Source organism: Nematolebias whitei, chromosome 20 (genome assembly GCF_014905685.2).
Source record: "Nematolebias whitei isolate Nwh7 chromosome 20, NemWhi1, whole genome shotgun sequence".
NCBI lineage: Eukaryota > Metazoa > Chordata > Actinopteri > Cyprinodontiformes > Rivulidae > Nematolebias > Nematolebias whitei.
Window position 1 is genome coordinate 5,969,448 of NC_056517.1, and position 12,490 is coordinate 5,981,937.

At 41.4% G+C, this 12,490-nt stretch overlaps 1 protein-coding gene across 1 annotated transcript in view; it reads left to right on the forward strand.

Moving 5' to 3' along the window:
* Positions 1-12,490, forward strand: part of LOC119426478 (potassium voltage-gated channel subfamily H member 2) — a 166,898-nt gene that overhangs the window by 147,966 nt on the left and 6,442 nt on the right. Inside the window, exons 13-18 of the mRNA XM_037694039.1 lie at positions 4,064-4,316; positions 5,415-5,608; positions 5,816-5,918; positions 11,561-11,709; positions 11,833-11,977; positions 12,071-12,260. Of these exons, the coding sequence (XP_037549967.1) occupies positions 4,064-4,316; positions 5,415-5,608; positions 5,816-5,918; positions 11,561-11,709; positions 11,833-11,977; positions 12,071-12,260 (1,034 nt within the window). The remainder of the gene's footprint in view (positions 1-4,063; positions 4,317-5,414; positions 5,609-5,815; positions 5,919-11,560; positions 11,710-11,832; positions 11,978-12,070; positions 12,261-12,490) is intronic.

Genomic DNA, 12,490 nt, shown 5'->3' on the forward strand with positions numbered 1-12,490 from the left:
ATATATATATATAAACTTGATCATTTACAGATATTGAGATAAATCTAATGTAATAGCATCCGGGACTGATACCATCATACATTTTTAGTAATAAAAGAAAATTACAAGAGCTTTGTTGAAAATATTGCCAATTAACTATTTGCTGTCAGTTCTGTCTCTTTGCAAAATATCTATCTACAGGACAGACATTAATGAAAATGGAGGTCATTACTAGATGAACCTCCAAAATGCTCATTACCTTAGGAATAATCCTATTTCAAGATGGCTGCCACAGGCAGTTGACTTTAGAAACAGAAAAGTATGTAATTCAATCATTTTTACAAATATTGCACTACAGTCTGAAGCTGGTGATACAAAGGCAAAACAATCTTGTTCTAAAACTCTGATGAAAAGATATGAACAATATCCTGATGCATGCCCAATAATCCAGGTAGATACCTCTGACAAGGTTGAGTCAGGTCCTCTGGATGGGTTCTTCTTTGTTGAATCATTTGGTCTTTATCAAAAATACTTCTTCAATCCAAGGAGATGCAAGTAAACTTAAGGGCCCAACATACTCCATTCGAAGTCAAACAGTCGACTTGCGGACATTTGTTTGAAGACCTGACAACCTTGTTAGATATGAACTATATCCATTCCTTTAAAGAATGATAGACCTTTAAATAAATGTTTGCAATCAGGTTCACAAAGTTTTTCTGACAATATTTTTTTGCAGTCTGTAGGGCTCCACAATGCTCTACTTTTATATAGCTATACAAAAGAGTTCATGTTCTCTCTCAGTTGGAGACGATGCTTTATTAAAAAGTTTATGCATTCATTAGTGTGAAAAATGTAATCCTTCAATTTATTTGATAAGTATCATTAAGTGTAAAGTTAGAGTGTGCTTAAGGTGTTCTTGCTCCAGTTTAATAGTGCATGACTTCCAAGGTTTTGCTGTTATTTCTTTGATTTTTTTCTAATCAAGATTTATTGATGTGCCATTTGCTGTTGCATTACTATCAATCATAACTTCCTACTTTATAAGTAATGCATTAGCACTGCCTCTGCACACTGCATAAGCCACACTCAGTTCCGTGTTTCTATAAATGCTAAATGGTAATACTGTAGTTTGAAACTCAGAGGTAGAAAACAAAAAGAATTGAGATGTTTTATTTTTTATTGATTGAAATCAAAGAAATGAATAGGGACAAAGTGATTTGTGAAGTCAGTCAAATTAAATGGACTGGGAGTGAGCTTATTAAAATATTACATTTCTTTTCTATCAAAAGTTAAAAAGCTCAAACTACTGAGACCTCTCTTCTTCTCGGTCCTAAAATCAGATACAAATTAAAGTCTTTGAAGTTTGTTCAAACAATAAAACAGCCACCAGGGAGCAAATCCAGCTGCTAGGAAACACAAGCCATTGTATCTCTTGTGCTGGTCCCAAGAACAAGGAAATGGTGGGAGTCTGAAAGGGCACCAGCATTAAACATTTTGGTTAAAACAAATATGCAAGTTTGTCCAAGCAATACCATACCAGATCAAACAAGGCCCAGGCTGCATAAATAGACACATTGGTGAAGGAAACAGAGGTAATGAAGAAGTGACGACTAGGTCTGGTGTCAGGGAAAGGAACTAGGAAGGACAGATGGTGGTGGATTTTGCCAAGAGGATGGAAATGATTGTAGTCAACTCTCCATCTCCATCATCTACCTTTTATACACAGTCTGGTTGCAGAGACAACATGTCCAGAAAAGAAGCACAAACACCCCTCTCTCCAGCAATACTCTCCAACTCCTCCTGGGGTATCTAGACCAGACCATTTCAAGCCTTTAATTTGTATCTGATTTTTGTAACAAATAGAGAGGTCTCAGTAATTTAGACTTTTTAATTTTCAATAGAAAAAAATAGTGATATTTTAATAAGCTCACTCCCAGTCCATTTAATTAGGCAAGGCTTTCCCAGGTCAGAAAAAAAATACATTGTCCATCCAGTGAAACCTGGGTCTGACCTGGAGCCTCTTACTAATGGAATGTGCCTGGAAAACCTCTGAAGGGAGAACATCCAAGAAGCATCCTAATCAGATGCCAGAACCAACTCAACTGCTTTTAATGTAAAGGAGCAGTGGCTCTACTATGAGCTTCCCCAAAATGAGGTTTCTCACCCTATCTCTCAAGGCTCCCACAGACTCAGGCGTACTTCAGTCCGCAGAGGTTTGCGCGTACCTTATTAGATTTGAAGCGGACGCCCGCAAGGTATGTCGGTGCGAAAATCAATTTTTATGACCGCATACGCGTACTCACTGTTTAGTATGAGACACCAATGTATTAAACTTCCCTTCTTCATCCCTGATCCGGTTTAATGGCTTTTTGTTTTTTTGCCAAGAGGCAAGCAATCTCTTCCTCCTCATCCATTGACGCCATGACTGAAATTGGGAGAAATTAAGGAATTTGTCACGAGAGAATTAAAATCAGGCCCTACAGGGCTGCGGGAGGGTCTGGAGATTTCCCGGTGGGCCAGTCTGATGTGTGGGCTGCAGGGCCAGTGCTCCCTGTTTTTTTTTTTGTTTGTTTTTAGAACTTTTTTATTAACAACATATAAATACAGAACACTGCTGCTGCTGAGCTGCCAGCTCTCTGTTTTTTTTCTTTTTTTTCTTGTTTTTGCAACCTGTCAATCAATCCAGTAGGCGTGTCAGCAAATGACCTGTCGGCGACCTCAATTTGTCCCGAAGGTAAATGCCCCTTGCCTGTGGACCTGGGCTGCAGCCCGTCAGGGTGTACGCACAAGTATGAAGTCTCAGCCATCTCTGGGCAGTGCACGCAGTGTCCACGCAGCTCAACATATGCCCGAGTCTGTGAGAGCCTTAAGGCTGAGCCTGGTCATCCTACGAAGGAAGCTCATTTTGGCTGCTTGTATCCTGGATCTCATTCTTTCAGTCATGATCCAAATCTCTTGACCAAAGATGAGGATTCAAATGTAGACAGAACAGGATATTCAAAACTTAACCTTTCAACTCCTCTTTTTCACCATGACTAACCAAAGCAATGCCCTCTATACAAGGCCCCAATTTGTCAATCCACCTCTAACTCCATCCTGCCCATATACTTAAAATCCTCCACCTGAGGGAAAGATTCACTCCAACCCAGAGGGGACATTTCACCTGTTTCTGGTCGAGAACCACAGCATCGGACTCCTCCCAATCACACCCATCCTAATATCATTGTTTCCATCATGGACAATGAAGTCACCCAGTAGAACCTAGACAGCACCCCTTCCAGGACACCATCCCCAGACTCCAAAATGGCCAGTAAATCTGAAGTGCATAAGTACAAATGACAGTCACCTCATGCAGTTGCAGAGAGGCAACCCGCTTGCTCTCAGAGGAAAACTTCAACTCAGTTGGCGTAACTCAGACTTATACAGCAGGTCAGGAACCTTACTCACCAATGAGGTGACATTCCATGTCCCTAGAGCAAGTTTATACCACCCAAAATCAATATGGCTAGTGACCCTCCCACACCTCTCGTCTGGCTTGCATTGCACCCAACCTTGATTGTCCACTTTGCAAGTCATGGGTCCATGTAAAGGTTGCATCCTGACTTTCATTTAGGCTTGGTCCAGCCAAGAACCAGGAATCAAGGCTCGACTACCAGGCACTTGCCGGCAAACTTCCACCAAGTCTAGCTCCAGGGAGACGCCCTAGATTCCCTTCTCTGGGCAAGGTTTCCTGATGCAAATCTTGTTTCATTCATCAAGGGGTTTTAGTTTAACTCCAATTTTTGAAAGAGGAAGGAACATAGGGTGACCTATTTTTGTCAGTGTTGGGTGCCCACTTTTGTTTATAATTTGAATTATGTATTAGATATGAAGTTTGTGTTCTTGATTTTTGCTTGTTTGTTTGTTCTGGTCCTGTTAGTAATCTGCTGCTACTTGCCACTGTTCTTATTCACTCAGTTTGCTTCTAACATTTGTATATTTTTCTTACATGTCTGGTCCTTTTTGTACCCTTTTGTTCCTTCTCTCATCTTTTTCATCTCTGTGCATTTTCCCTCCCCTGTCTTGCCCCACTTCTTCTTTGCAGGTACTGAAAGGTTTCCCAGAGTGTCTCCAGGCAGATATTTGCCTCCATCTAAACCGAACATTGCTGCAGAACTGTAAAGCTTTTAAAGGCTCTACTAAGGGCTGCCTCAGGGCTTTGGCTATGAAGTTCAAGACCACACACGCGCCCCCGGGTGATACGCTGGTTCATGCTGGGGATGTCCTCACTGCCCTTTACTTCATATCCAGAGGATCTATAGAGATCCTCAGAGGAGATGTGGTGGTAGCTATCTTAGGTAATTAATTATTTTCTCTAACTTGTACGTCATTTCTTAACAGCTGTTTGGTTCAGTATGTTGGTGGGCTGGTGCTGATCTTTAGCAGTCACAAGTCCATCCCCTTGCCACACTGAGACAAACTAGACAGACAAGGGTTTATGCTGTGAGATGTAGCTGCATCTCAGCTAATCTCTAATCTTTGTGTATTATAACTTGTTACATGACACAACGTATATTTTGCCTACTTGGTTTTTACAGGATACATGTCTTGGTTTAGCATATTTCTTAGTTCATATGTTAGATCTTATTACTGTTTTTCGTTTACAATTTATACTTTGGTTGGATGTAACTGGGACCCTGTATACACAATTTTGTTCCGCTACATGTACCACATGAGATGCGAATGACAATAAAGAAACCTTGACCTTGTCCTTGGTAGCAGTGTTTACCATGGAATTCTGATCATACATTAACAAAATAGAAAGATTACCAAGAGGGATGAATACTTTTGGAACACACTGTGGGTCTGATTGTTCATATACAAGCTGCCTTTCATCAACTGTGAATCCTAAAACCTTTCTTACAGTGCCATCTACTGGAAAATCATTAAATTACAAATAATTAGTGTAAGAAGAAATAAAAACAGCATGAAGAGGGTGAACTCTATTTCAACATTACCAAAAGTTTTACCAAAATACAGTTTCAGAATAGTTTATACCGTTTAAAATACATGATGTTTATATAGAAAGCACATGTAATTGTCTTCCTGGGGATGTTTTGCCTATTATCTGAATTTTTTATTTTATTTTATTTTTTTTAACTAACTGGTAAAGAATGTTGAAGGTTGGAAGCTCTTATGGGATCCTATCTGTGGCCTTTTGTTATATGTGCACTCTGAGATGTTAGGTGATCCTTAACAGTAAGCCTATATTGTTTTGTATGATCCAGGTGGTTGTGGAACTGAGTAAGCACCAATTTTTGTTTTTTGCATAGAGACGGAAAAGGTCACCAACTCTGTTGATATTTCCTTTTTACTTCTTTAAACATAGGTAGGTTCTTTCTATGATTTGAAAAAAAAAATAGTTCTTCACATTTTTTTCTTTCTTTCCTTGACAGGGAAGAATGACATCTTTGGTGAGCCCATCAACCTATATCCCCGACCTGGTAAATCCAATGCTGACGTGAGAGCTCTCACTTACTGCGACCTCCATAAAATTTTTAGAGAAGATGTTTTGGAAGTGCTGGACATGTATCCAGAGTTTGCAGATCCCTTCTGGAACAATTTGGAAATCACCTTCAACCTCAGAGATGTGGGTTTCTTGAGAAAGTAAAATCAAAGAGGAAAACCTTCTGTAATTGTGTGAAGTAAATATAGCGTTTATGTTAAAAGACACAATAAGATTCTGCTTTGAAGGCTTTAGAAATGTGAATCGATGCTGTGTTTTCCAATTAGTTTGATACACCTCGTGTCAAAATGGCACTTGTGTTTTAATGGAGAATATTGATGTTTATTTCAGACAAACATGATCCCAGGCTCTCCAAGCAGTGACGACTCCACCTGTGGAGGATTTAACAAATTACGGAGACGGAAGTTATCATTTCGAAGACGTACAGAAAAAGGTTATTTGTTCTCTGTGAATTGTGTGTCACACTTTAGTTTATTTGTGCAGTTTGTTCCAAAGCCTGGGACATTTATGTTCTCCAGTTTCATAAACCTTTACACGGAAGAAAAGGTAACACTTTACTTTCCATGAGTTTTCTTCAAACTTTGCCTCAATTATTAAAAAAGCTTACATTTTGCAGTAGAGTTTGAAGCAAATAAACAATAAAATGAAAGAGCTCATTAACAAACTGGATTAAATAATTAAAAAAATAAATAAAAGCAGACATTCCATCATTCGGCTCAGGTTGTGAACTGATCCTTATCTTGACTGGATATAAACATTCCTGTTCTTATCAGTGTTCTTATTATGAATTATTTACATTCAGTACATACCACAAGCAACTGCAGAGAGGCAACCTTCTTGCAATCTGAGGTTTTTATTTCAAAGTAGTTCAGAATCAACAAATGAAATGGCACAAATATAGGATATGTCACACCAATGCACAGTAGAGCTGCCATTTCTAACCCGAACCCGGATCCCGATGCTGCCCGACCCGGATTTAGGCCGGGCCATTATAATGTGCTTAATACCATACCATACCACTTTATTTATAAAGCACTTAAAACAGCTACAAGGCCAACCAAAGTGCTGTACAGACAGAACAACAGGTAACACACAAAGCAATATACAAAATGAGGTAAATCAGAATATAGACATAAAAAACGATGCAGATAATGACGACAAACTAGTGTGGAGCATACAGGATCAAAACACAGATCATCTGGTGTTGAAAGCCACCGAATAATGGTGGGTTTTTAAACGGGACTTGAAAACCGAGAGGGAAGGGGCCTGTCTGACAAGCAGAGGTAACTCGTTCCAGAGTCTTGGTCCTGCTACAGAGAAGGCCCGGTCACCTCTGCGCTTAAGACGAGTTCCTGGAACTGTGAGGAGCAACTGGTCCGCTGACCTCAGGGAGCGTGGTGGGACATACGGTTGTAGGAAATCAGAGAGATGGGGGGGGGGGGGGGCAACACTGTTCAGTGATTTGTAGACATACAGGAGTATTTTGAACTGGATTCGAAGGTGAACCGGTAACCAGTGCAGAGAGGCCAAATCTGGTGTAATGTGCTCTCTTTTGCCTGTACTTATTAAAAATCGGGCTGCTGCGTTCTGGACCAGTTGTAGTTGTGCAATGGAGGTCTGACTGATACCAAACAGGAGCAAATTGCAGTAATCAAGCCTAGATGTAATGAATGCATGTATTACTGTCTCCAGGTTCTTTTTGGACAATATGGGCTTCAATTTAGACAGCCGCCTCAGTTGGAAGAAGCATAATTTAACAATCATGTTTACATGACTGTTAAGTTTCAGGGAAGGGTCCATTATCACTCCCAGATTAGTGACTCTTTGTTTTTCTGACAGGGTTAGAGCGGAAAGGTCGATGCAGTGGTTTGTGATCGTGTCGTTGGGAGGGAACAACATGACTTCAGACTTCTTTTCATTGAAACTTATGAAGTTTAAAGCCATCCAGTCCCTGATGTCAGCCAGGCAGTTGAGCAGCGGTTGAATAGAGCATGTACCATTGTGTCTTAGGGGGAAGTAAATTTGACAGTCATTGGCATAGAAGTGGAAGGGCATGTTGTGTTTCTGGAAAATAGCACCAAGTGGCAGCAGGTATAAAGAGAATAGGAGGGGACCCAGGATGGACCCCTGCGGAACCCCCCATCTAAGCTCTGCCTCTGCGGAACTAAAATCCTTGATGGAGACACAAAAGGATCTGTCAGCGATGTAAGATCTGAACCAATTGAGGGCTGATCCTGTGATGCCCACCCACTGCTCCAACCTAGCAATGAGGCTCTCGTGGTAGATGGTGTCAAAGGCGGCTGTGAGGTCCAACAGGACAAGCAGCACAGAATCACCAGTATCTGTGGATCTGAAGATGTCGTTAAAGACCTTCAGCACGGCAGTTTCAGTGCTGTGGAGAGGTTTAAAGCCAGATTAGAATAGCTCTAAGATGGCGTGATCCTCCAGGAAGCACTTCAACTGGGACTCGACTATTTTTTCCAGTAGTTTAGAAGCAAATGGGAGTTTGGATACAGGCCGGTAGCTGGATACGACTGAGGGGTCAAGGTTTTTTTTTTTTCAGGAGAGGCTGGACAGCAGCATGTTTAAAGGATTTTGGCACCACGTCAGTGGATAAACTACTGTTTACTATATCATGAATGGATGGACCTAGAGTTGGAAAAAACTCCTTTAGTAGTCGAGGGAGGACCACAGCAAAGGGGGAGCCAGAAGGTTTCAAGCTGCACATGACCTGCTCTAGAGAAGATAGAGTGATGGGTTCAAAATTGTCAAATAGAGCTACAGACTGAGTTGGGATGGATGGGTCATGAGTTGGAGGGGAAATGAGAGCCCGGGTGGTCGCAATTTTTTCCAAATAGAAATGTAAGAAGTTGTCGCACAGATCAGTCGAGGCTTCCAGAGGAGATGGTTCAGTGAGGTGGAGAACAGAGTTTAGGGTGGAGAAGAGGACACGTGGGTTGCGAGAGTTTGAGGTAATTATATCAGAAAAGTATTTGGATTTAGCAGCTTTCACTGCTTTCTGATAACAGCGCCAACTCTCTTTAAGTATTTGGAAAGAGACCTGCAGCCTGTCTTTCCTCCACTTTCGTTCCGCCCTCCTACATTGCTGCCTAACGGCCTTGGTGACGTCACTCAGCCAAGGTTCTGCTCTGAGTTTTGATTTTCTAGTTTTAACCAGAGCGACATGATCCAGAGTCTTTAAGCAGACAGAGTTGAACTGGGATGTCAGCTCCTCAGTGGTGGTGAGAAACACCAGGGGCTGAATTATCATTTCAGAATTGTAAACATCTGTGAAACGTGTGGCAGTGAAGTGGTTAATAGCCCGGGTCCTACGTTCAGGAAAGCACGACTTAGGAGTTAGATGGGGTAGGGTGAACTCAAACTGGACTGGCATGTGGTCTGAAAAAAATATCACCAATAACAAGATTATTAACAGTCACATCATGAGTTAAAACAAGGTCCAGTGTATGTCCACGCTCTTGGGTGGGACCGTTTACATGCTGAGTTAGATTAAATGAGTCCAATAAATCTAAAAAGTCCTTAACCAAGGGCTTCTCAGGACAGCACACGTGCAAATTAAAGTCACCAATAATGAAAACATGCTCATATTTTGGTGTTATTTCAGCCAAGAAGTCAGAAAACTCATTTATGAAATCCTTAGATCGAGGTGGGCGATAGATGAGTGCAAATAAAGTCGGAGGTGAATGTCCAAGTTCAAAGACGCTCAGCTCAAAGCTGGCGCGGGAAACTGGGATGAGCAGTTGTTTACAGTCAAAAGTTGATTTGAATATTGTTAATAATCCACCACCGCGCCGGCCTGATGGCCGCGGGGCGTTAAAATACAGACAGTTTGGTGGAAATAATTCCGTCAAGGCGCTGGACTCACCCGGAGACATCCAAGTCTCTGTCATGCAGAAAAAGTCTAACCTGTGCTCTTGAAAGTAATCCCTGAGGATAAAAGTTTTGTTGGTAATAGATCTTGCGTTGACCAAACACATCCGGATACTGTCCGAAGTGGAGCCAGCAGCGGTGGAGGGAGCGTGCGCTAATGGTCGCAGATTTTCAATAACAGCCCCTCCAGGTCGGTCCGAGCGGTGCACCGGCTGACAACTCCCGTTGGTTACCTGGTCCGGGCATGCGGGAAGTGGCGATGGAGACCATGACCGCCAGCTGAAGAGGAAGATGCAGTGCGCAGAGCTTTAAGCTTCACCAGCTGACCAGCATGTTTTCCCCGGCGTCTGAAGCAATGTCTCTGGGCAGGCAGGTGAGGAGCGCAGCGATGGTAAGCTGGCATGTCCGCCGGGGGGGGGGGGGGGGGGGGGTATTGTCCAGAGGTATTCTGATAATGGTCTAAATAAGCAACATCAGTGACAGAAAAACAAAGTTCCGAAAGTTGTTGTCTGTCATACACCAGCAGAGAGTTGATGTCACAGATGTGAAATGCAAAAAACAAAAATAATCCAAACACCATCAGCAGAGGTGGATTGCAAGCCATGTACATGGGCGCCATCTTACCAGAAGATGTGCGGGCCGGTGTCGGGCTCTTGATTGCATCAGCGGACGCACGTGGCTGACAATCTAATAATATGGCAACATGGCTTGCCATACTTCACCAGCCACATGTGGCCATTTGACTGTACGCTGACTGGCCGTGAAAGAGGTAAAAAAAAAAAGTTCAGTTAAGCTTCAGATGGGACTATACTGCCAGGCAGCGATCCATCAATGCCCAAATGGACGTTCATTCAGCCACTGCACTCAGCAGATGCACGTAGCCGACGACCCAAACAGGTGAGATCCCAAAATATCCGACATGTCAGAGCAGGGTCCGTGTGTGAATAATGCAGAATACAGGCAGAAGCAGGGATTTAATGCGTTTTGATGGCCATGAAAGAACAAACACCCCCTCAGCTCCGATCTTCTGCCTCCTTAGCCACGCGTGTCCGCCGACCATTAATAACTATATAAGCAGTCAAAGCTTAATTAAAAATGTTGGGGGTGGGGTGTCATGTTCGTACCTGTAATTACTGTTAATGCATCGGGTTGGGTGGGGTTCGGAAATGATGGCTACGGGCTGGGTCAGATTTTTTGGGCCTGAATGCAACTCTACTGCACAGAAAGAGCTACAAGAATTAGAACTTCTAATATTAATAAAACTGCACTAGGTACCACTTTACAGTAAGGCTCCCTTCATAGATGGCTGTAAATAGTTTATAGATAATTATTAATTCCCCTATAAACACTTTATAAATCATTAACTGCTTATTACACATTAATTAAGGATGACAGAGAGACAAAATGGACCAGTTTCTTACTAAATAGTGAGCCAAATTTGTTCACATATATATTTAATCTCGAGTTGTTATATTAGACATTTCAGACTAAGTTACTACCTTGTAAGCACAATAAGCATTTGTAAACCTACTTCTTTAGCATATAATATTGTATTGTATCACTGCATTATATCTACAACTAATATTATATGCTAAAGAAATAGGTTTACAAATGCTTATTGTGCTTACAAGGCAGTAAATTGGTCTGAAATGTTTAATATAACAACTGTAGATGAAATCTAAAAAAGTCTCTTGGATGAGAGACGAAACGTTTCTACATTTTTTTGTTGTTTTGCTTTGTTTTGTTTTTTTGAATGTCCAGAGGACCAGATTTAACTTTTTTAGATTTTTCTACCTGTATTATTGAGCATGCATCAGGATGTAGATGAAATATATAGGTGAACAGATTTGACTTACTATTTGGTAAGAAACTGGTCAGTTCTGTCTTTCTGTCACCCTTAATTAATGCGTAATAGGCAGTTATTAATGATATGTAAAGTGTTTATAGAGTAATTAATAACATATCTATAAACTATTTATAGCCATCTATAAGAGGAGACTTGTTGTAAAGTGGTACCCAGCACTATTGTGTCAACAAATCTGGACCAAAGTATTAAAAATATTTCTTACTATTATTTCCATCTCAACATTCATTTAGGAAAATATGGTGAACTGCATCCTGTTTATTCAGTTATGCTTGGCAGATTATTATTTTCTTAATCTGGCTTTAATGACCTTTTTCCAGATGATGCTGGTGAAATTAAAAAAATACAGAAATCTGCGAGGCAAATACAGAAAGAGGCAAACAGCAACAAAAAAGAGAAAGAGAAAGTAGTTAAGACACAATGGGGGGCATGTCGGAGCTCAACGTCTCCAAACTCCAGCGGGGATGAGGTAGTATGTCAAATTAATATTATGGCTTGTTAAAATTATTTTGTGTGTTTTTTGTGTGTGTGCATTTGCATGTGTGTCCTATACCAGAGAAAATAGAACAACATTCTTAATCTATTCTAACAGGGAGATGGGTCAATCATGATAGGCCTCACTTCACCACCTACAACACTGGAGGCTCTGAAGACTCAAGCCCCACCCAGAAATATGAATGACAATACCAAGAGTGATGGGGACTCCAAAACTGGAAACACATGCAATAAGTTCTCAGGTAAACTTTCAGTGAAGAGCATTCCATTATCTTTATGTAAAGCTAATCGCATCACCCCTCCGTGCATAACATACTGGTTTCTTCCACCTTCAGGAGCCTTTTCTGAGGTGTCCAACATGTTCAGTTTCTGGGGAGAGAACCGAGTGGCTAGTCGATACCAGGAGGTCCCCAGCAGCAGCCTTGCCTCCCCTCCACCACTGAATATGTCAGTGCACAGCATAAACCAACAGAAACGCAGTCAGCTGGACACACGGCTGGACCTGCTGCAGAAACAGCTCAACAGGTACAACAAGTATCTGTTTCCTCTCATCATGTCTTTGATAGTGTGTGTCAAAGTATAAAGGCTTACTGTAAGCTTAGACATTGCTTTCAATTAACACGCCCGCTCTTGATTTATGATTCTTTGTTTGTTTTTTTTTGTTTGTTTTTTTTTTTTTTTTTTTTTTGGGGGGGGGGGGGGGGGGGGAAAAGGATCTTGGCAAAAAGCCCTTCCTGAAATAGTTTTTTATACAG